Source organism: Simochromis diagramma, unplaced genomic scaffold, assembly GCF_900408965.1.
Source record: "Simochromis diagramma unplaced genomic scaffold, fSimDia1.1 OVJJ01000304.1, whole genome shotgun sequence".
Lineage (NCBI taxonomy): Eukaryota > Metazoa > Chordata > Actinopteri > Cichliformes > Cichlidae > Simochromis > Simochromis diagramma.
Genome location: NW_024387030.1, coordinates 4987822 through 5012980, shown reverse-complemented (window position 1 = coordinate 5012980; position 25159 = coordinate 4987822). Strand labels below are relative to the sequence as shown.

The following is a 25159-nucleotide window of genomic DNA, read 5'->3' as shown; positions in this document are numbered from 1 at the left end:
AAGAATCTGGCCATATCTGTGAAGCACAGGACACTTAAAATGTTAGCCTGATTTATTTCCACACTAAAAACTACACAATGTGGATTGTGTTACCTTTATTTACTTGTTATAGCACATAAAATGAGTTTTCACTTCCTAAGACAGGCTAGCCTTACTTAAATCGTGTCTTTGCTGTTTTTGAAAATTAATAATATATTATTATTATTAATATATTATTATTATTATTGATAACGATCTAGACACGCCCTGGTTTCCTTTCCGCGTTTTTACCTTCAGGTTAGGAGCCATCTAGTGTTGATCCGTTGCTAGGATCCACTGTTGCTAGGTTAAAATGTCAGAGTTGCACCAAGCTGCAGCAGCAGGCGACTGTGATCAAGTTGAGGAGCTTCTGAGGGAAAATAAGTGCAATCCCAACCAGAAAGACATCGACTGGTACAGCAAGACACCTCTCCACTGGGCAGCGGCTAAAGGTAGTTCGTTAAATACGTGAAAATGAGGCGTATCGGTGTCCTTTGGTGACTGCGCAAGTCTTGGGCTCAAATTACCTGTTCGCATTCGCTGTAAAATGAAAATGAAAAATGTGATTAGGCCACGTGTACGCTGTTTATGCAACATAAATGTTAGTGTCAGTACACTAAACTGCGCTTTATACCGTGCGTAAAAACGATTTAGGCACAAAGTCGGAATTCATGAATATTTGTTAGAGCTGCCTTTTCACTAAATATTTAATGCAGTAGACAGCATTCATTAAAAATACTTTGGAAACAGTTTCTCCTTTAATAGCCATAAAGATGACGATTTTTCTGTAAAAGCTTGACAAAAAAAAGCCCTTTCCTCAATTCTATTGATTCAACATTGAAATCTGACATTACATCAAATTTTTAAACTACATTAATATTGAAACAATATCAGAGTCGGATAAAATACATTTTAAAGTTCAACATTGATGTTGAACATTTATTTTATATCAATTTTTCACCCTCTGTTAAAAGTGAATCAGTGTTGAATTCTGATGTTGATTTTTCCATCACTTTTGCATGCTCCGTTAATAGTGAAGCAACAATGAAATAATCCTTTAAAAATCAACAGGACTAATACTAAACCACTGCAAATTACCATCAGCATTTAAACCTGTGCATAAGACAGTTGTGTATGATCTAAAAACAGGATAACCATTATCTGTTAAACATTATGTTACAATTTAACATGTCCATAATAATATCCCAATATTATTAAGCATTACGTTTTATCTTTGCATCAATTAAGAACAGTTTATTATATAAAAACTTTTTTTTTTGTTCAGTGTATTATTTTGAATTCATTGATTCTAATTTACTCTGGAATGGGGCTGGCTATTGGGTGTCCTGCACCACCCATCTGATCTGGAGCATATAGGAGCCATTCCTGCACTTGTTGGGCAAAGGCAAATTCAGAAACTGCATTTACCCTCAGCTGCTGAGTCAGGCCATCTGAGACAAAAAACAAAAAGTGAGCCAACATGGGAGCTACAGGCCAACCTTGTAGTTTGCTAAGAATCAGAGTTTTGAGTTGCTGCGTCCAGACCAGTCTCTAAATATTCAACAATGTCTTTTTTGTGCTTGTATGTTAAAACTGTGATTACACACTATAGCCAATTTTTTAGGTACACCTTTTCAACATCTCGTTTATTGTAATTTCTAATGAGCCAATCACATTGCAGAAACACAGTACTTTTAGGCATGTGCAGCACTGTACAAAAGCCTTGCACTACACCTCATTTCTTTATATTTTGCTTCCAAGGTGCCAGACTTGCTCGTAAATTTTTACCGAAACCACTACCTTGACCTCAGCAATAGTTTTCCAGTCTTTCAACATTATTTGGACATGCTTGGCCTGCTTTTTTACTCATTTTCAGTCCGGTCCTTGTACCTGACCATTTTTAGAGGAATCAAGGAAAAAACGTGACTGGACTTTTCTTGAAGATGTTTCACCTCTCATCCGAGAAGCTTGTTCAGTTCTAAGACCAAATGGTGGAGAGTCCCAAGTGCGAGTTGTCCCTTAAGAGGATCATTGACCCACTATTGATGAAAGGTGGCTTTTTCACACACACGCAATAGACAAAGACAACATCTCCCAAGATTTCAAACATTGAGAGGTCTCTTTTCAGGTTTTCTGGCTATTTAGGGCGAGGCAAGGTCTCACAATGGTTTCACCCAAAACCTCTGCTATGGCCCACACCCTTTTTCACACCTTGAAAAAGGGTGTGGGCCATTATTAGCAAAGGTTTTGGGTGAAGCCATTGTGAGATTCTCCACACTGCTGGAGTAAATATACTTCGTTACTGTACTTAAATAGAATTTTCCGTTCTCTGCACTTTACTTGAGTATTTATGACTACCTTTTTACTTTTTCTCCCTACATTTTTAAAGAAAAATCTGTACTTCATCAGCACTACAGGAGAGGAGACGCATGAAAAGAGTGGCTTTTTGTGTGTCAGGCATGCTCCTAGGTAAAGGTCCAGCTGCTGTTTTTTACAGGGAGAGAAATGAGTGAGCCAAAACCTTAAGGAGGGTCCCTGAAAACGTTTATAAAACACTCTGCACAATAATTTTCCCAATAGCCCTAATTCATCAAATTAAGTATTCTTAACTTCCTCACAAACTAATTATATCTTTCCATAGGACACACAGAAATGGTGAGGATACTTATAAAGCATGGAGCCAGACCATGCCTGAGGACAGAGTATGGGTGGACCCCTGCCCATTTTGCTGCAGAGTCTGGTCGGCTGGCAGTGCTGCGGTTGCTGCACTCACTCCATGCACCTATTGATAAGGAGGACTGCTGTGGAGACAAGCCAGCGCGTATAGCCGAGATATACGGACACCAAGACTGTGTTAGATTCCTTAAAAAGTATGACATGAAGCCCGGTTCTCAAATTCTTGTAATTTTAATAACAATAAACTATATATAATATAATGCTTGTACATGAATCATATATGGTCTTGTTTTGTGTGTTACAGAGCAGAGATAGAGTGCGAGGTTTATCGCAAGCTATCAGCGCGAGAAGGGGTTTCAGTGGATGACACAGATGAGGAGTGGGCAGAACGGGACAAAGAAAACTTAAAAACTGAAGCAAGATGTGAGCCCAAATCCCATTTACAGAAATAAAATCCTCACGCAGGTTTTCTTCTATCCTCTCAGCTGAGAGTTTTTCTTCAGCTCTTCACTGCTAAGTGCTATTTAAAACATGCAATGTACAGCATTATTAAATCACATTTCATATGAATATGTATATTGAACAAAGAAAGACAGATAAGTGTAATAATTATTAAAACTTCTGATTTGTATTACTGCAAGTAAACCAAAATAAACAACAAAGAAACAGTCACATCAAAGAGTAAATGTAGCTCATGAATCGAATATATTGCATTTAAATGTAGTGTTTTGTGAGTATACATGTGTGCAGGTGTTGTTTAGGACTTTTTAGTTGTTGTTTCCAACTTTGTGGAGCTTTCGCTGATGGTTGGTGGAGCCTGCAGAACAGAGGAAACAGATGTGCGTCATTCATTATGAGTTACCACGGTTATTTACGAACAAACTGTGGTTCACTTACTTTTTTCCTGAAAGAATTCAGCAGTGCTTCACGGGTCTGTGAAAATCAGAATAAAAACATTTGATGAAAAGATTTCCAAGGATATTTTTGATGACTGTTGATAATAATTTCATTAAAATAACTGAAATGACACAGAATTAACCTGAGAACAACTACAACAATAATGACATTGATTCAGCTGTGGATTTTACATCATCCACTCCTGCCATTGGCTTCAAACTTTAAATATATTCAAATGTTATCACAGTGATACAGAAGCATGTAACTAAAACTAGGTAGGCCTCTTATCTCTAGAAGTAAATGACTTTACCATTCTGTCCCCCAGGCACGTGGTCAACAAAATAAACAAACCCTAGAAATGAAAAACAAGCATTTAAAAAAAAAAGTAATACTTTTAGCAGAACAGATATTGAGTCTGATCAGTTTAATAATTGTGACCATACCTGGAATGCATTGAGCACAACAAAAGCGTAGTTCACAGCTAAAGTCACAGGTCCAGCTGTGAGGTCCAGACTAAATGTTGCAAATCCAAAAATCCATGGCAAACCAAAGATTGGAGTCAGAAGAATAACTGATCTCAGGACAGTTTTGGCGGCCTGTATTTCTTTCTCATGAGACTTTTCTGTGCTCCTATGTTCCAGAAGCTTCATGATTACCACTATCATGGCAAACAAGTTGATGAAAACAATTATACCAACTGGGAGAATGAATGTATAGATGGTTCCTTTCAGAAGTCCAGAATAAACCAGCCAACATGTTTCCAAACAGAAATACGTGCCTGGAGCGCCGCCGTTGTTGGTGAGAAATGTGATGAAAACAATGAGAAAAGGACAAACGTAGCCCAGGATCAACGAGAACCTCAGATAGGTTTTCTTGCCCACTTTGTGAAAGAGAAAAACTGCCTGATGAAGGAGCATGGTGCTCAGGCTCAACATCCAAAAGAACATGGCCAGGTAGCAGAAATGCTTCAGAAGAGCTGCAATTCTACACCAGATTTCTGAAATGATCTCTGGTTGAGAAGATGCCAGAAAACAGCAATCTGCCACCAGCAAACAAAGAGAAATGTTCACGTGGGCGGTGTGGCGCACGTGTAGAGTATTTGTCTTGACTACTTTGCTCCAGACGATCAGTTCTATCAGGAGGCTGATAACGAGTGACAGCACTGATGCAGAAAGTCCAGCGTACGTTATCTCGGTCATGTAAGGGATTTCAGTGGGATACCGAGACATCAGAATGGCAAATGAAGTCAGATGATTGCAAGTGCATTCGTCAGGGTTAGAAGCGCCCCCCCATTTACATCCTTCATCTGTCCATTTGCTCTGGTTGTAGTTCCATGAGACACATTGCAGTTCAACATGGCGAGGCCTTTCTGTGAGCAATGGGAACTTTAGTGTAATCTCAAGGTTTTCTTTTCCCCGTTGAGTGGTTGTTGACACAACAATGCTGTTGATGTTAAATGTATGTGTTGTATTGGGCAAATAGTCCTGCAGGTATTTGAATCCAGCTGTTTTTACGATGCCATTTCCTGAGCTTTTAACAGTGACTGTGGCATTGAACACCGTATTGGTGCATTTATCTTCGCTGCATGTCTGTACATGCAAGTTAGTTAGATTTGAATCATTACTTATGTTTGATATCGCAATTAAATTCTCTACTGACTGCAGATATTTCTCAGCCAGGCTCTTGTTGCTTTCAGGATTCGGTTTATTCCACGAGTTTCCAAGAGACCCATCCAGCAGATTACTAGATGAGGCCAGGAAATTCTGAAAAGAAAGACAAAGGTTTGCAGCTCATATAGCTGTGATGTTCCCATTAAAGATTAATCATAAAAAATGAGTTAGTTGTCACTCGTCAGCAGCTGTTTTATGGTATATGGTTTAAATTAGCAATGAACTTGGTGTAAAAGTTAAATAGTGAGACTGTACTACTAATGTATGTAAATAGCAATAAATACATTGACCAATACTGGAGATTTGTTTCATTGTAACTCTTAAGGATTGTAACTTTAAATACAAGTATTTATGCTTATCGATCTTAATGTTTTAAATGTTTTTAAATAGTAATAAGAAAGATATTCTTTGGTGCTTACGTTACTTGTGGTTGTGTCATTTACACCATGGTTTGTCAGAATGTTAGACATGGTGCTGATCACTTGAACTGATGCATTCAAATTGGGAAACGTGTTAATAGTCTGTGGATTTTGAGTGGCATTGGTAAGACTAAAAAATATTGACTCTGCATTTTTTTCTAATGCCCCAAGTCCAGTGCCAGAAATCTGTAACAAGAGCACATATGTATTAGGCAAGCTTAACTGTGTCAGATGTAACTGTGTCAGCGACTTTAACAAAAACACTAGAGTACTTTCCATTTTCCTGTCCTGTAAAAATAGCAAAACAGTTGGATAATTTGTTGCTTTATATTAATACGATTACTTTCCTTTCATGTGTAAAAAACAAAATCAAAAAATAAAAAGTGATAAGATGATAACCTCAGTTATAAAATTTAGGCTTACCATTGCATTTTGCAGTATATTGTTGAGGTCGAAGTTCACACATTTTGATTCTTCCTTTCTCCATATCCCCTCCAAGCTGAAAATATTAATTAAAAAAATTAAATGTTACACATAAATTCTAATATATATACTGCTTAAATAATTTCCTTAATCAAAATGCAAACAATTATAGTTTTTGGACAGTAAAAGAAACAGAACTTTTAATCCAAATAAATAAATAAAAATAAATTATTATTATTATTTACATTATTACATACTACACATGATTGGTTATATTCTTACTCGCATTTCCTTGTTCTTTGCCCAGCAGAGTTTTTGCATTTTAAAACTGCAGTAAAAGTAGCTTTTGTGGCTTCCCAGTCACCTTCAGCTGGACAGTACTTATCATTTACTGTTTTAGGGAAGAAAATTTCATATAGTTACAAAGACAATATTCTAAAACTGTTAAAACTGAATTTGTCACAAAAAAAATTTCCTGTAAAGCATACAAATATATAAATATTTGATCCTTCAATGAAGTAATAAGTATTTCCAGAATTTAGTCATGACTGCACAATCCTTGCCAGATTTTACCCAAATGTATTTTACAATGTAGTATAATTCAGTATGTCACAATTACTATATTATTATACACTAATATCATGCACCCTCTTTCAATTGCAAGGTTTTATATATCAGGATGTAATTTAAAAAACTTGTCTGGACTATAGAAAGTTCTGAAATTATATAATTGCAACCTCAGATAAACAAATGGCCTCACATGCAACTCTAGAAACTAATACAGTACAGACTAGTTCATGGTTGACTCAGTGACTGAAAGGTGCCCGGGTCCTGTCCCATCACAGGACCTGGACATCAACCCTTCATTGTGCTGACAGTTGGCATGAGCTGTTTGTGATGATATGCTGTGTTTGTTTTTTGCCAGAACTTCTCCCCTCTGGTCTTGACCTTTCAAAGGACATTGTTCCTGAAGTCTTGTAGTTTGTTCAGTTGCAGTTTTTCAAACCTAAGCTGTGCTGCCATGTTCATTTTTTAGAGACGAAGATCATTCCTGACAGCCTTTACAAAACAAGCCATACTTATTCTTCTTTTTCCAATTGTATTCTGATTAACTTCAACATTTAACATGCTAACTGAGGCTCATAGAGTCTAAGATTGACTTTGCAAGAATGTGCCCTCCTGGGAAGATTGACAGCTGTTTTTAATATTTCTGACTTCGAATATTTTGCAATGATAGACTTCACATTGTTTGGAAATGGCCTTATAACCCAGCCCAAGATGGGGAGTAACAGTTGTTGATGTCTATTTGCTTTTTTTTTTTTGCATTAACACATTACTGAATTCTCCAGACCAGCAAAGTGACAAAACATCTGCTTTTACTGAGGCGCTCACACTTACTGACAGCCTGTTAATCTATACAAAATACAAATATAAACAAAACCCATAATAACATATGTGTGTCTTAGAGATACATATGTGACTTCTTTTTAAACTTGTATATCTTTTATTTTTCTTGAAATGAATTAGGAATCGTTTTGGGGCATTTAAAATGATTCATTTGACTGTTGTCTTTAAGGTAAGTAATCATTTAAAAATGTTTCAGGCAGTTTATGTTAAAATATCAGAACCTGTTGTTGTGAACTGGCACAAATGAATGAAATCAGATTCATTTGTTTGTTGAAAGTTTTATAGTTACTTAGTTCTTTTTTTTTACTTCATTGTGGGATCATTTGTGGGTAATTATGCCTTCAATAATTCCCATTGCAAAATACAAAGACATACCGGAAATGATATTGAAGCGCACTGTAGCCTGTCTTACATTCCCAAGTCTGTTGGTAAATGTACACACTGTTGTATCTACACTTGTGCTATGAGCACAGATGATTATTTTACTAGTTGTATAAACTAGTATGTTGCCGCCTGCAAGAATTGAATATTCATGTCATGTATTTTCAGAACAATTTTGCATAATAAATATTTTAATTGAAATTAAATGAGACCAAATAAATTACTTACTCTGAGTTTCTAATTGGCCTTTGAGACCTCCATCCCATGTGACATTATAAGGTTCAGTACTATTGCTTATCTCACATTTGGCTTTTGCTTGGAGAATATCATTTTCGGTTTTACAGCGTGGAAATGATGGCTCCGTGAAGACGTCAATGTTCGGTAACAGTGCTACATCCAGTTGAGCACTGGCTTTGTGTAACATGTTGACTGTACAGCCTGATGTGGTGCAATTACCCGTTTGGTGATAGATACATGAGAACTGTCCTAAGAAGCAAACACAAGTGGGGTTAAAGCCAGCAGATTTTGTGATTTAGGTTGATGTTCAATTCTGGATTCTTTTCATTCTGTTTGTTTCTGGTCCATAGAGGGGTGGTTGGGGGGGGGGGGGGGCTTTCACATGTGTGTTAAAAGTGCATTTCTTCTGTTTTGCCATCATTGTATCATCTTTAATTATTAACAGTACCAATAATAATATAATGGAACATTCATACATACCATTCCAGAGTTCTGTGACATTACTGAGGTTGACTGTACTGTTAGTTCGTGATGATGTATGAACTGTTGAAACTGTTCCAGTAGTTATGTCATATTGCCCTTTGCTATTTATTATACTCCATTGTGGGTAAATTTTCAGGTCCTCTTTGGTTGTGCATCTGATCACTTGGTTGGTGGCACCATAAGGCACAGGCATTGGTGGCATCTTTAAGTTGACAAGACCTGTGGAGGAAAAAATAATAATAATGAAATTTCAGTCCCTGAAACTTAAAAACCTATCCAGTGCTGTGAACACCGCAGATTGAAGGTACTGTTTTGGAGCAACAGAATAAATCTTAAAATTATTATAAACTAAAACTAGATGCATAAAGTTTGGGGATCTATGACTTTCATTTTATCTTCATCAGAGTAATGATTGCATCCATAACAAATCTGATTTCACTTTGGGTTTTTTTTGTTGTTGTTTTTTTTTTGGTGGACAGAAAATGATGATCATGGAGAACTAAGAAGAGAACAGAATTTACAGAATTTTTAAACTCACATGTTGGAAAGAATTTCTTGCATACAGTATACAATGCACCCCTCTGCAGCAAGATTACATTACCTGAAGTCTCCATATTAAGTGAGGCGGACAGACTTTGGCCAATCTTTACTGAATTACTTATCAGAGCTTGTGAATCGATGCTGGAGGCGATGATTATTTTAAAGTCTGCAATGATGCTACCAATCCTTCAAACAAACAAAAAAAAGAGTGATTTTACATTTTTATTAGATAAATGTAAAAACATAATATTTTATTTGTAATTGCACGAATATACCTGAATCTTGTAATATTTAAAAAGTCAAATCCCCACATAGTGCTGTACACTGTTTTCATCTAAGAGGTAACAAAGAATGGAAATAAAGTGAATAACAGTAATTTCTATTTTCAAGGTTAAAAATGATGCTGTATACATTTAAATGCATTTTGAGAAAAACATTATTACCTTTGTCAACAACCCATCACTGCATTTTGCATATTTAGGGTTTGTTATATCTTCCAAACAATCTGTATATGTAGACCCCTGCAGTCTAAGAGACCCTGTGATGGTAACTGTGAGCAAGAAAATGTCATTTTGGGGGATGCTTTTAACCTTGAGGCTCACAAATAACCAAATGTGCAAAAACAGTTAAATTGACTTAATACCTGTGGTGTTTAGGACACATTTTGCATCTGCACTTTTATCCAAAGTGCATGTTGCATTGCCACAACATTTTGGATTAGACTGACAGAAAGTATCGTTCCATCTGTGGTGCAGTTTGCATTCACATTCTTTGCTGCCGGTACCATTTGTGCACACTTATGAGGACAAGAGTTATTCAGGGTTAGAGTTAGAGGTTATATAAGTATTTTCTTCATAAATCACAGCATGATGTGGAAGATTGGAAATTAGTTTACCTGTTGTCATTACAGGTGCTGCAACAACTGTATTGTTACACGTAAAATTCTTCAGTATGCTCGTGATATTTGCAATTGCACTTTTGTCTATTATCAGTTTGGCATAAAGCATTTGTGTTGAATTATCAGCCTGTGAAAGAAAAGTGATTCCATTTTCTTCTTCTTCTTTTTTTTTTAATTTCATGATACAGTTGAACTTTAAGATCAAAATGTGTAATTGTGTGTAATCAACAAACCTGACAGAAGTTTATGCCCAAGATGTAAAGAAATAAAAAGGTCCACATCCTGTTTTTGGAAAAATAAATGATATTTTTAAAAAGCATTTGGAGTACACAGCATGCTATAATGAAAATGTTCCGCTTCAAAACAAATGAAGGTGATGCATGAAAAAGATTTTCTGTCGCTTTATCTTTCCCGTTTTGCACACATGAGAGAGGAAAAAAACACATTTGAATATGATGCAGTACAAAGAAATCCGCTTATCTCGAAAGAACAGTTAAACTGTGCAGGTGTATCTGATAAAGTGTGTGTGTAGCTTGTATTACAGCACTAGCTCTGTAAACAAGTAAGTTCCCAAAAAATTGGATGATGTGTAAAAAGGCGGTGCAATGATTGGTAATCATTTGACTAAATATAGTTCAAGTACAACATAAACACCTTTTTTGGGGAGAAAAATATATCCGCAGCAAGCTACAAAATACTCTAAGAATGAAAAAGAAATGTAGATTCTATGTTGTATGATAGACATTAAATAGTAAAAACAAATCCACACACAAGAGACAAAGCTGAACTCTAATATAGAACGGCCATTACTGTTGAGCCTGGAATTACAAACCGTTCCATCCATCCTGCCAGGCTATCACACAGAGGAACTATTCATGCCCACATTCACACCTCCCTCCAGTTTAGAGTATGTTAACCTAACTTGGCTGTCTTTTGAATGTAGGGTGTGGCGTACCCTGTGGCAACTCACGGCATCACGGGGAACTCACGCAAACTCCAGGCAGAAAGCTCCAACAGGCTGGTGACTTAAAACCCAGGACCTTCATGCTTTGAATTAACAGAGCTAACCACTCCATCACTGTGCAATCCAATTTAAAAAGAGATGTGATATAATACTACGTATGGAAATCACTGCTTGGGCTCAAGAACACTTCTGAAAGACTCATTACAGCAAAGAATCATTACAGCAAGACCATGTCAGACCATATTTTATGTGGTTGTGTACAGTATGGCTCCTAAACTGGCCTGTCCAATGTCCAAATCTTTCACACACTGCAAACATGTGGACCACAAAAGCAAAAAAGTTGATGCGGCACAGCCTTCTTTAACCCTCTCAGGCTCAAATTAAGTTTTAGTTGCTAATGGACAACCAAGTCCTGCAGTGGTACTTCTGAGTAAAAAAAAAAATATGTATGTGGGGTAATCAGGTTGTTAGTTTTTAACCGTTGCAAATCGGCAACGCCTGCCTGGAGAGGGTTAAAAATATTTTTTAAAAAGGTTTTAGATTTTTTTATGTTTTAGGTTATATCATTTATACTCAAGCAAACAAAGCGATTCAGAATCTGAAAACTTTATTAATCCCAGAGGAAGTTTTGCAGTCTCAGTTTCTCCAAGATAGTAAGGACATGATCGAAAACTGCCAATATTAATAGTGTAAAAATGCTCTAATATAAATATCCTGATATATTACACAAAAAAATATTACATTTAAAGCTGACACTGAGGCGCTTATCAGACCGACAGCCAGAAATCATACCCACAAATCAGCATCAAACTTCAAATACATTTAAAAACAATCCCAAGTTTCAAAACACTATTTTCAATTCGTTTTAAATGATACTTTACACACATATCCAAACATTTTTGTGAAAGCGTCACTAACCTGCTGTACAAGATGGTAGACGGACCCATCGGTGCTCAGAAATGATGAACTATCAACTGATGGAGCTCTCCCTACAGCAACTTGCAAGGTCGGCAGAAAACTAAAACCTGGTGTCTAGTAATAGGAGTATATGATGAGTTACTGTAAGAGGTTACTGCAGATACACATGCAAATTAAAAAGACTTATGAAGGACTAATTTGACTTTCAAAAATAGAATGAATGATGTTGGTGTCCATAGTATTAGCATATATTTTCACTTTGAAATTATGTGTACAGAAAAACATGCAATGGCATGCTCACTTTAAAGTCTGTTCTAGTTTTCATCTTTGCTTTGTGCTGTTTGCTTAGTGTTCTGATAGAATGCTCTTATCTATGCATAAAATGTATAATTTACATGAATCTAATGTCTTTGATATACTGTTTGTTGATAAGGGATTGATAACGTTGACATTTTCATATATGAAATAATTTTTTATGATTTCATATATGAAAACCACTTTATTTTTTTACATCAGTCACGTTTGCCTTCAGTTGGGATTGGCATGCAATCCCTCGATAACCTGTATTATATTTATTCAACATCCAACTTGCTGCTTCACACTAGTGTAGGCGTGTGTTAATGTGATGTTTGTTTACATGCTTCTTGACTGTATGTAGGAAATTCTTTTGGATTTCTTGGAGTATTTCATCGTGGACTGGGAGAATATACAAATGATAAACGGTGAATTACAAGAGTTTGTCTGAAAATTTAGCAGGAGATAAATTGTGGCCTATGGTTAGCCACATGTAGAAACTAGCCAAATTAATGTTTCACGGGGGATGTACTTTTGATGTTACTTTAGTGGCAAATCAGCACACTACCAAGCATCTATATTTATTTTTACATTATTTACATTATTATATAACCTTTGTGTTGAGGACCCAGAGTACAGAGAAGCTCTGTAATGCAGGGCTCCTGGTTTTTGGGTCCAATTTGCACAATCATTAGAGACCTGAGCTTAAAACAAGGAACTTATTCACTCCAAGCATACAAATCTTCAGTCAAATTATATGTATCAGGAACTGACTGTTCATACGCTGGTAGGAATATGTGAATTGTACCCACATTACAGGAAATGTATTTGGAGAGTCAGGTATCTAACTCTTATTTTATTTTATTTTTTAAATAAAAACTTTACGCATCTCTAATTACTGAACTCCTCACCCTGTATCTAAGGGAGGTGCTGAACTCCTCCACTTGGGGCAGCAATTTGGTCCTGACCCACAGTAAGCACTCTACCATTTTCCAGCTAAGACCTCAAATTTGATTCTCATTCTCACTCACATTCGTGTTGATTCTCATTCCCTCCACTTCACACTCGGATGCAAACCACTACAGTGAGAGCCAGAGGCCACCACCCGATAAAGCCGACAGAACCACATCATCTGAAAAAAGCACAGATGAAATTCTGTACATAAAATTTATAAACAGAATCAAAGGGCAGCCCTGGTGGATGAAAACCACATTGTTCCTCCTGTATCTGAGGTTTGACTAAAGGGTCAACTCTCCTTTCCAGCACCCTGGCATAGACCTTCCCAGGGAGGCTATGGAGTGTGATCTCCCTGTAGTTGAAGCACAACCTCCAGTTGCACTTCTTAAAGATTGGACCCCGGTCTGCCAATCCAGAGGGACCGCCCCGTATCATCTCCACACCATGTTGCAGAGGTGTGTCAACCAAGACAGCCCACCAACATCCAGAGCCTTTAGGAACTCAGGGCAAACATCCAAGGGACAAACCTGACATTATCAGTGAAGTAATAAACATACATTCTTAAAAGTCAAGGCAATATCTTCTCAAAGGACATTTTTTACAACCAAACTAGTACTAAAAAAAATCATCAAGTACAGAGAAAATATCACCATAAAATATTATTACTTTTCTTCCAATGTCAAAGCTCCTGAATATCACTTTTATATTAGCATAGTTCACCTGGAGAAACCTTCAAGGAAGGAACTAACCATTTAAATTAGGTTTTTTATAATGTTAGAATACATGTTGCTCTATTTAACATGGCCAAAGTTTAAAATAATGAGGTCTGCAAATGTGCAGGTAATTTTTATGATCCAAATGCTTAAGTGTCAGACAGCTTGAAAACAACCAGTTCATGAGTTTGTTTTTGGGAGGGTGTTTTTGTCCTTCTATTTGCTCTGTGGTGTCAAGGTGAAGGCAGATATTAATAAAATAACCACTCAGGGACTCAGCTCTGACTATATGCAGTAGACCCACTCACCTGCTGTTTGGGGGGGGGGGTGTCTCCAGTCAGAGGAAAACTTGCTTAAAGCAGTAAACACCCAAACTGAGGATTAACTGAAGAGACCTAGTAAGTAAGGTTTATTTTAAAATGTGAATCGAGTTCTATTATAATTGAATAATATAATCACATTGAGCTGGAAATGCCCATCAGTGATCATTAAATGAAGCCATCCTCCTATCTTTATCCGAGTTGCAGGGGGGCTGGGGCATAACCCTGAAGTGATAGATTTAAGAGGCAGGGTACATATACACCGAAAGAAGGACAGGCGGCTGCTCGACTTGACTGAGATGGATGCCTTCCTCAAACCATGATCCGAAGCCGTCGAGATGAAATCACATGCAGTGTTGTGAGATTTAACATTGCTATATTATTGACTTACTTCACTCGAACATGATATGAACAACTTAATATACCCTCTCTGCATATCATGTAGTTTCTACACTATATAGTTACACTTGTGCCCATCCTCCTCTTAGTCACAAGTTCAGTATTAGAAATCATCATTAGCTCGCAGTAGATTAATTGGATGAGTAAAAGCCTGTGTATTATTATAAAATCTCTCAAAGGGTTATTACAGGTTACTCTATCCTTGAAAAGTAAAAGATCCAGAGCCTATTTTTCAGGCTACTAACTTTTAACACAGTTAGTTACCAAGTGCACTGATTACAGTGGAGAACTGCTGCTAACGATGTGGCTGAGGGTTGTATTTCATCTGCAAGGCCACACAAGCAAGGACGCCGTCAGAGGGCGCAGGATCGGCATGGCAAGGACTACAAAGCATTTGGAGCAGTATGACATAAAGCCCAGTTCACACCTCAGATTCTTGTCATTTTAATAACAATAACCAAGAGTATAATCTTTATACGTGACAAGTATACATTCTTGTTTTTGTGTGTTACAGAGAAGAGACAGGGTGACATGTTTATTGTACACAAGCAGCCCGCGAAGGGGTTTCAGTGGATGACACAGATGAGGAGTGGGCAGAACGGGACAAAGAAAACTTAAAAACTGAAGCAAGATGTGAGCCCAAATCCCATTTACAGAAATAAAATCCTCACGCAGGTTTTCTTCTATCCTTTCAGCTGAGAGTTTTTCTTCAGCTCTTTACTGCTAAGTGCTATTTAAAACATGCAATGTACAGTATTATTAAATCACATTTCATATGAATATGTATATTGAACAAAGAAAGACAGATATGCATATAACAATTATGACAATTTCTGACTTGTATTACTCAAAATAAACAACAAAGAAACAGTCACATCAAAGAGTAAATGTAGCTCATGAATTGAATATATTGCATTTAAATGTAGTGTTTTGTGAGTATACATGTGTGCAGGTGTTGTTTAGGACTTTTTAGTTGTTGTTTCCAACTTTGTGGAGCTTTCGCTGATGGTTGGTGGAGCCTGCAGAACAGAGGAAACAGATGTGCGTCATTCATTATGAGTTACCACGGTTATTTACGAACAAGCTGTGGTTCACTTACTTTTTTCCTGAAAGAATTCAGCAGTGCTTCACGGGTCTGTGAAAATCAGAATAAAAACATTTGATGAAAAGATTTCCAAGGATATTTTTGATGACTGTTGATAATAATTTCATTACAATAATTGAAATAACACAGAATTAACCTGAGAACAACTACAACAATAATGACATTGATTCAGCTGTGGATTTTACATCATCCACTCCTGCCATTGGCTTCAAACTTTAAATATATTCAAATGTTATCACAGTGATACAGAAGCATGTAACTAAAACTAGGTAGGCCTCTTATCTCTAGAAGTAAATGACTTTACCATTCTGTCCCCCAGGCACGTGGTCAACAAAATAAACAAACCCTAGAAATGAAAAACAAGCATTTAAAAAAAAAGTAATACTTTTAGCAGAACAGATATTGAGTCTGATCAGTTTAATAATTGTGACCATACCTGGAATGCATTGAGCACAACAAAAGCGTAGTTCACAGCTAAAGTCACAGGTCCAGCTGTGAGGTCCAGACTAAATGTTGCAAATCCAAAAATCCATGGCAAACCAAAGATTGGAGTCAGAAGAATAACTGATCTCAGGACAGTTTTGGCGGCCTGTATTTCTTTCTCATGAGACTTTTCTGTGATCTTATGGTCTAAAAGCTTCATGATTACCACTATCATGGCAAACAAGTTGATGAAAACAATTATACCAACTGGGAGAATGAATGTATAGATGGTTCCTTTCAGAAGTCCAGAATAAACCAGCCAACATGTTTCCAAACTGAAATACGTGCCTGGAGCGCCGCCGTTGTTGGTGAGAAATGTGATGAAAACAATGAGAAAAGGACAAACGTAGCCCAGGATCAACGAGAACCTCAGATAGGTTTTCTTGCCCACTTTGTGAAAGAGAAAAACTGCCTGATGAAGGAGCATGGTGCTCAGGCTCAACATCCAAAAGAACATGGCCAGGTAGCAGAAATGCTTCAGAAGAGCTGCAATTCTACACCAGATTTCTGAAATGCTCTCTGGTTGAGAAGATGCCAGAAAACAGCAATCTGCCACCAGCAAACAAAGAGAAATGTTCACGTGGGCGGTGTGGCGCAAATGTAGAGTATTTGTCTTGACTACTTTGCTCCAGACGATCAGTTCTATCAGGAGGCTGATAACGAGTGACACCACTGATGCAGAAAGTCCAGCGTACGTTATCTCGGTCATGTAAGGGATTTCAATGGGATGCCGAGACATCAGAATGGCAAATGAAGTCAGATGATTGCAAGTGCACTCCTCAGGTTTAGAAGCGCCCCCCCATGTACATCCTTCATCTGTCCATTTGCTCTGGTTGTAGTTCCATGAGACACATTGCAGACTAACATGGCGAGGCCTTGCTGTGAGCAATGGGAACTTTAGTGTAATCTGAAGGTTTTTTTCCCCCCGTTGAGTGGTTGTTGACACAACAATGCTGTTGATGTTAAATACTTCTGTTGTATTGGGCAAATAGTCCTGCAGGTATTTGAATCCAGCTGTTTTTACGATGCCATTTCCTGAGCTTCTAACAGTGACTTTGGCATTGAACACCGTATTGATGCATGTTTTTCCACTGCATGTGTCTATATGTATATTTTTTTGATCAGAATCATTACCTATGTTTGATATCGCAATTAAATCCTCAACTGACTGCAGATATTTCTCAGCCAGACTCTTGTTGCTTTCAGGATCCGGTTTGTTCCATGAGTTTTCAAGAGACCCATCCAACAGATTACTAGATGAGGCCAGGAAATTCTGAAAAGAACAACAAAGTTTTGAGGGTGGTATAACTACGATGCTTAAAATGAATCATAAAAGACTGAACTAGTCAAAGTTTAACACATGCAGCTTCTTAGCTGCTTCCCTAGTTGGTCATTGATTGACCCTTGATTTCTTTGAGTAAACCACTGTCAACACTAATAACTTGAGGTGACTGTTGTTGTGATTTGGCGCTATATTAATATAATTGATTTGAATTGAATTGAACAATGGCTAAGGTGGTGACATGTGGCTTCCTGTGGCTTCTTCACAATAAAAGGGACAGGGTTATTCAGCACTTGAACTCTTTTAATATGAAGTAACAGCAGCAGGAAATTCTTGATTTGCATTAGCAATGAACTAATTGTAAATAGTAAAACTGTTAATGTATTCAAAAAAGTGAATAAATAGATTGGAAATTTGTTTCCTTGTAACTCTTAAAGATTCCAACTTTACGTACAAGTATTTATACTTATTCATTTTAATATTTGTTAAAGAATTTAAATAATAATAAAAATAAAGCTTCTTTGATACTTACTTTAGTTGTGGCTACATTGTTTACTACTTTCAGTTTGTCACTCATGGTGCTGAGTACATCAACTGATGCATTCACATTAGCAAAAGTGTTAATACGCACTGAATTTTGAGTGACATTGTTAAGGTTAGAAAATATTGTTTCTGCATTTTTATCTAATTCCCCAAGTCCAGTGTCAGAAATCTGTAACAAGAGCACATATGAATTAGTCAAGCCTAATTGTATCAGCTACAGTGAGTTTGACAAAAAGATGAACAACTTTCCATTTTTCTGTTGCGTAAAAATCTCGTTACAGTTGGAGAATTTGTTGCTATATTAAGTTTGAGATTATTAAGTTACTTTCCCATCATATGGAAACAATTTCTTAACATAAATTATGAAACTAAGCTTACTTACTTTTGCATTTTGCAGTACGTTGTAGAGGTCTGAGTTCACACATCCTGACACCTCATCTTCCCATTGCGCATTTGAGCTGAAAATATGAATTTTAATATTGAATATCTTAATATCTTAAGTGTCACAAATAAATGTTCACTTATGAACTGGTCAAATGATGTTCCCAGTCACAAATGCAAACAATCATTGTTGGTGGACTCTTGGAGCCATTTCAATACAAAAAAATAAATAAAAATAGTCAAACAAATAACTGATACATTATTACATAATAAATATGATCAGCAGTTGGATTCTTACGTGCATTTCCTTGTTCTTTGCCCAGCAGAGTTTGTGCATTTTAAGACTGAAGTGAAACCAGCTTTGGTGTCTCCCCATACACCTTGAGCCAGACAGTACCGTTCACGATCTGTTTTGGCGAAGAAACTTTCATACATTAACTAAGACAATATCAAAAGTTAATTTAGAGAATGGTGAGTTCAAATCAATTTCTGTTGCAGAAATTATATCCTATAATGTCTCATAAAAATTTGGTCTCTCCAGAAACACTCTCTCATCTTTGAAGTAATCAATATAGCCTGCATTCATTCATGATTCTAAAACACTCTCCTATGTTTTATATAATAAGTATAAGAAGCAATTTAATACTTTACCCCATTTTATTTTACACTCTACATATCACTATTACTATATCTATTATTACAAACTACTACTGTCATGGTAAAAAGAAAGTGCACCCTCTTTCACTTCAAAGGTTTTATATATCACAACAATATAAAATAAATCCTCTGGACCTTAACAGATTCACAAACTATTTAACTACAACCTCAGATACACAACATTTTTAATACATTTATATTCTGTGTCATTATTTATGTAAGAAAATGTAAGTTACATGCAGAAGCACTGTGTCCACCCTCATTAAGTACACCCCATGATTCAGTAGCTTGTAGAACAACCTTTATTGTGGACAAACCTCTCCATGTTGGTCCTGTCTTTTCAAAGGACAGTGTTCCAGAAGTCCTGTGGTTTGTTCAGATGCAACTTTGCAAACCTAAGCCATGCTGTCAATTTGTTTTTAAAGAGAAGAGTTGACTCCTGACAGGCCTTCCAAACAAGTAACACTCATTCTGCCTTTTTGTAATTATATTGTGTTTAACATTAACATTTAACATGCTAACTGCGTCTGAGATGTAGCTCTTGGGTTTTTATGTAATTTGTCTGCACAGTCTGACCTTGGGTTGCTAGGATGTGCACTCCTGAGAAGATTTACGGCTGTCTTGAACATCTTCCACTTGTGAGTAATATTTCAGATTGCTGAATGATGGACGTTCACTTGTTTGGTCTTAGAACCCCACCCAGGATGGTGAGTAACAGTTGTTCCTTTAAGATCATTGTTGGTGTCTTTCTTATGTGTTAACACACTACTGAATGCTCCAGATCAGCAAACTGATCTGCTTTTACAGAGGTGCTCAAACTTACTGACTTACTTCCAAACTTACTCATGGCAGGGTACGCCGGTGATTAGGAAGTAGACCCAAAAGCAGGACACGGAGGAGGACAAAACTGTGGTAAACTATAAGCGAGCTGTTTATTGTGGCTGATGAAAACCAGGAACATGCAACAAGACATTATCAACAGTGGCAAGAACTAAAACTAAACCTAAACTGGGCGAGACTGGCAACTATGAATGAACTATGAAACTATGACAAAACTGTGATACCTGACCTGAACATGATAGTGAGCATGATAGAAACTGTGAGGAAAAACCAAGAGTTAAAACAATGAACATGCCCTGAACACAATCATGCAAAACACCAGAAACACTGACATGACATGGGGGAAGTATAACAGATGACCTGACGATGACTAAACGGAAACACACGGACTAAATACACTCAACGGGTGATCAGGAGTGGAAACATATGAGGGAACAGCTGACTAGAATGAACATAATGACGCCACAGTGGAAGTAAAACTAAAACAATGAACAAAAGTACCCTTCAAAGTAAAACAGGAAACATAATAAGACGCAGACATGACATGAGCTAAACAACATGAAACACAAGACAGACAACGACGTGGACATGGTGGACTGACGTGGAGAATGAACACTGTAGAAACATACAGAGGGAAAAGGGATACTGGAGATGAGCCAAGGACATAAGTAAGCACCTGAAGGGCGACGAGTGACACTTAACACAGGGGTTAAAACACAAGGGGAACTTAATCAACAAAATAACTAACATGGCAACCTAAAATGAGCTTTGGACAAATAAATGACAGCCAAACATAAACAATGAATATCAAAATACCAAAAAACTCAAAACACTGAGCCACACGGCTACAAATATCACTTCTTTTTATTTCTATTTCTTTTAATTTAATTCTAATTAATTATGAATACATTTTTGGGCATTTAAAATGGCAAATCTTTTGACTGTCCTTATTAAGGTAAGTAATTTGTAAATTTTTGTAGTAAACTGTAAATTGTAAATATTGTAAAACTTTTCTTCTGTCATTTAATGGTCGGGCATTGTACAGCTACAAGCATTTCACCCCCATGTCATACTGTGTATGGTTGTGTGTGTGTGTGACAAATAAAATTTGAATTTGAATTTGAATTATTTATAAATATTTTAGTTGGTTTATCTTAAAATATCAGCAACTTCAGACAACTTTAGTGAAGTGGCACTTTTTGAATAAAACTAAATCAGATTAAAAAAAAAATTCATTTATTTCTGCCAAAGACAAGAACTTTGTTGTAAGATTTTTTTTTTAAGCTATGTGTTTAATTCTTATTACAAAATGCAATAACTTACCGCCAATGATGTTGAAGGGCACCAAAGCACTTTTATTTTGCTCTTTTCTGTTTTTAAATATACACGATGCTGTAGTTTGATTGTTGTTGTTTACACCACAGTTGATAATTTTTTGAGCCGAATAAATTTGTGTTTTGTCAGCTGCAAGAATGATACATTCATGTCATGGATTTTCATAACAGTTCTTGCAAAATAACTATTTTGAAATAAAATTATTTGGCAAATAAGAAAAGAAAAGAAAAGAAAAGAAAAGAAAAGAAAAGGAAATATCCATACCCGAAGTTGCTGAATAATCTTTGAGGCCGTCACCATTCCATGAGACAATATAAGGTTCAGTGCTATTATTTATCTCACACTGGGCTGCTACTTGGAGAACATCATCTTTAGTTTTGCAGCGTGGAAATGATGGCACAGTGAAAACAGCAATGTCTGGCAATAGAGCTACATCCAGTACATCACTGCCTTTGTGTAATATGTTGATTGTACATGTCAGATTGTCATTGCCACAGTTTTTGGTTTGCTGGTAGAGACACAAGTATGTTCCTAGAAAAAAAAAAACGTGGTTAAAGCTGGTACAAGTAGGAATTAGATTTAATCCAGATAGTGATACTGAGTTTTTCAGCTCATAGTGCCAAACTAGTTAACCATTTAAAGCCTGAAACATTCCCAGAAAAAAAGTGAATGAAATATTTATTTAACATTCTGACATAAAGAAAAAAAAAACAAAGAAAGAAATATCAAATTGCATATACAAGTTTTAATTTGTATCACAGTCGAGATGTAAAGAAAAATCTTTATTTCTTTATTTTTTAATTGCTTAAACATGTATTGTACAATTTATTTAGTTTTCTTCTGGGTTTACACTAATTATATAAAAGTCTCACATACATACAAACAAACATACCTTTCCAGAGTTCTGTCACTTGTTTAAGCTGGATTTGACTCTCTGTTTTTGATAATATTGTGACAGTTGAAACTGTTCCATTAGTTATGTCATATTGCCCATTGATGTTTGTTATACTCCACTTTGGTGTAGTTCCAAGGTCCTCCGTTGCTGTGCAAGTGATGATTTTGTTAGTGTCCCCATAAGAGACCGGCATGTTGTCTGGCATTTTTAAGCGGACAACACCTACAGAGAACAAACAAATGATAATCAGTTGCCATGGAAACCACATACATCTAGATGGTATGGCATATGGAAATACTGCCACCTTGCGGCCAGTCATTGAAACTTGAAAACCTTTACAGTTCCATGAACACCATAGGTTGAATAGCACTGCAGCTGCAGATAAACCATCTGTTTTAGAGGAAGGTCCAGAGGAGGTTGGAGATAGTTACCATCACGGGCTCATCCGGCCAGGATGAGACTGAACAGTCAGTACTCACTTGCAGGTTTTTTGTTTTATTGAATAATGAGCAAAGGAAAGACACACATGGACTGCTATCTCTCAGCTGCCGCCCCATGTGGGAGTGAAGAAAGAGTGAGCTGTAGGTGAGTGCAGTCCTTATATAACGGGTGACAAGTGAGTGCAATTAATGGAAAGCGCCACACCCAATCAAAGGTGAGGAAAAGAAAAAAGGTGCATCCGGTGAAGTGAATGTGCTAAAAGAGCCTTTACAACACCACCTTTAGAGCACATTATTATAAACTAAAACAAGATGCATGAGGTTCAGAGAGATTTTTGTCTCTCACTCATATTTTCTTGATCTTTATCAGAGTAATATGACTGCATCCAAAGCATTGTTGACCTCAGGTTATCATTTTATAATAGAAACAAAGAAATAAAATTGGGATTTTAGCGGGCAGCAATTTGTCAACGATTGAAAGGTTATTTAGCTGAACTGTTCCTTTAAATAAGAGCGTTAATAACAATTTACACAGTGAAAAACGTATTTATAATATGCATAAAATTTCATGGTAGTCCCTCCAGTAGCTGTCGAGATATTTCAGTCTGATATGTTGGTGGAGAATGATACTCAAGGAGCGCTAAAATGATATCTAAAACACAATCTAACAGAATTTATATAAAATTTAAGAAAAAAAACACCCTTCCGTCCAGGTTGGAATTAACTGCGCCCTCCACAGGTAGTTTACATTACCTGCAGTCTCCATATCAAGCGAGGCTGACAGATTTCGGCTGATGGCTTCTGAAATGTTAATCAGAGTTTGTGAATTGACAGTGGACGCGATGCTCATTGTAAAATCTATGAAGAGGCTTCCGAGCCTTCAATAAAAAACAAAGACAGATTTTAGTCACATATCTAAAATAAATTTAACAAAACATTTAATTTGTGATTGCACGAATATACCTGAATCCTGTAATGTTTAAAAAGTCAAATCCCCTCAGAGTGCTGTACACTGTTTTCATCTAAGAGGTAACAAAGGATGGAAAAAGAGTTAATAATAGTATTCTTTATTTATTATTGCAGTGATAAAGACATTATATATTTTTTAAATGACTGTTTATTACCTGTTTCATCAAGTCATCTCTGCAGTTTATATAGTCCGTGGTTTCTGTGCCTTTCAGACACTTTTCATATTTGTTTGCCTGTGCAATTTTCAAAGATCCTGTAATGGTAACTGTGAGCAAGAAAATGTCAGTATATATATATACATATATATATATATATATATATATATATAATAAATATATATAAATACCTGTGGTGCTTAGGACACACTTTGCGTCTGCACTATTCAAAGTGCATGTTGCATTGCCGCAACATTTTGGATTAGACTGACAGAAAGTTTTGTTCCATCTGTGGTCTGGTTTGCAGTGACATACCTTCCCGCCTGTACCATTTGTGCACACTTATAAGGACAAGAGTTATGCAGGGTTAGAGTTAGAGGTTATAAAAGTATTTTCTTCAGAAATCACAGCATGGTGTATGTGGAAGATTGGAAATTAGTTTACCTGTTGTCATTACAGGTGCTTCAACAAATGTATTGTTATACGTAAAATTCTTCAGTATGCTCGTGATATTTTTAACTGCATTTTGGTCTATTATCAGTTTGGCATAAAGCATTTGGGTTGAGTTATCAGCCTGTGAAAGAAAAGTGTTTCCATTTTTTTTTTAAATTTCATGATACAGTTGATATTTAAGATCAAAATGTTTAATTGATGTAATCAACAAACCTGACAGAAATTTATGCCCAAGATGTAAAGAAATAAAAAGGTCCACATCCTGTTTTTGGAAAAATAAATGATATTTTTAAAAAGCATTTGGCAAACAATAGCATTTATTAATTATAAATACTATAATTAAAATGTTGCACTTCCATGCAACACCAGCAAAAGAAATCTGCCTTTGCAAAGCTTAAAATGGCGATATGATTAAAGAGATGATAGAGCTCATTAATAAAGGAAAGAGAGAGGCCATTTTTGCATGCAGAGTGAAGCAGAGTCAGAATCAGAATACTTAACTTATCCCAGAGGAAACTTTGTGGTCACAATTGCTCCAAGACAGCAAGGACAGTAGTGAAAATTACCAACATTAAAAAATACAATATATTAAGAGCTAGCTCTAATACAAATTACTCTAACATATAAAAATCCTGATGTATTACAAAAAAGAAATATAAAATAAGTTGAAATTGAGGTGCCCGTCTTATCATACTGACTGCCAGGGTTCATACTTCCAAAATTCTAATACCTCTTGAGCCATAGCCACCCACAATTCAGGATCAAATTTCAAATACATATTTAAGAAATTCCAAGTTTCTTAAAAACACTAATTTCAGCCAAATTATTTTTAAATGGTCACATTGAGGAAAATCATAAATACTTAAATTTTTACTAACCTGGTGTACAGGATGGTAGAAGGACCCATTAGAGCCCCAAAATGATGAAGGTGCACCAGGTATCCCTACTGCTGCTCACAAGGAAATGGTCAACAGAAGACTGAAGTATTTTCTAACATGACAGCAGTA

At 36.4% G+C, this 25159-nt stretch overlaps 4 protein-coding genes across 5 annotated transcripts in view; 1 reads left to right on the top strand and 3 right to left on the bottom strand.

The window, feature by feature from the left end:
* smc6 (structural maintenance of chromosomes 6) overlaps positions 1-381 on the bottom strand; it is a 26371-nt gene extending 25990 nt beyond the window's left edge. The window contains exon 1 of the mRNA XM_040041922.1: positions 271-381. The gene's annotated coding sequence lies outside the window, so the exon portion shown is untranslated. The remainder of the gene's footprint in view (positions 1-270) is intronic.
* LOC120739931 (ankyrin repeat domain-containing protein 66) lies at positions 312-15295 on the top strand. 2 transcript variants are annotated; one of them, XM_040041929.1, is made up of 4 exons: positions 312-470; positions 2660-2888; positions 2999-3066; positions 15197-15295. In XM_040041929.1, exons 1-4 carry the CDS (start codon positions 332-334, stop codon positions 15274-15276), a joined length of 516 nt encoding a protein of 171 aa, XP_039897863.1. In that variant the 5' UTR covers positions 312-331; the 3' UTR covers positions 15277-15295. The 2 variants fall into 2 exon arrangements, with proteins under 2 accessions (XP_039897863.1, XP_039897862.1); XM_040041928.1 differs by lacking the exon at positions 15197-15295 and having other exon boundaries at positions 2999-3278.
* On the bottom strand, positions 3381-12046 carry LOC120739930 (adhesion G-protein coupled receptor F3-like). The gene is made up of 17 exons (XM_040041927.1): positions 11932-12046; positions 10283-10331; positions 10047-10176; positions 9795-9947; positions 9595-9701; positions 9427-9485; positions 9213-9337; positions 8609-8830; positions 8120-8377; positions 7886-8023; positions 6386-6494; positions 6104-6179; positions 5681-5866; positions 4035-5354; positions 3902-3943; positions 3592-3627; positions 3381-3511 (listed from the first exon to the last, which is right to left on the bottom strand). Exons 1-17 carry the CDS (start codon positions 11958-11960, stop codon positions 3452-3454), a joined length of 3099 nt encoding a protein of 1032 aa, XP_039897861.1. The 5' UTR covers positions 11961-12046; the 3' UTR covers positions 3381-3451.
* Positions 15035-25159, bottom strand: adgrf3a (adhesion G protein-coupled receptor F3a). Its single transcript, XM_040041926.1, has 17 exons — positions 25031-25159; positions 24366-24414; positions 24144-24273; positions 23891-24040; positions 23700-23809; positions 23539-23597; positions 23329-23453; positions 22133-22357; positions 21505-21771; positions 21229-21369; positions 18707-18815; positions 18410-18485; positions 18017-18196; positions 16156-17475; positions 16024-16065; positions 15714-15749; positions 15035-15633 (listed from the first exon to the last, which is right to left on the bottom strand). Exons 1-17 carry the CDS (start codon positions 25057-25059, stop codon positions 15574-15576), a joined length of 3108 nt encoding a protein of 1035 aa, XP_039897860.1. The 5' UTR covers positions 25060-25159; the 3' UTR covers positions 15035-15573.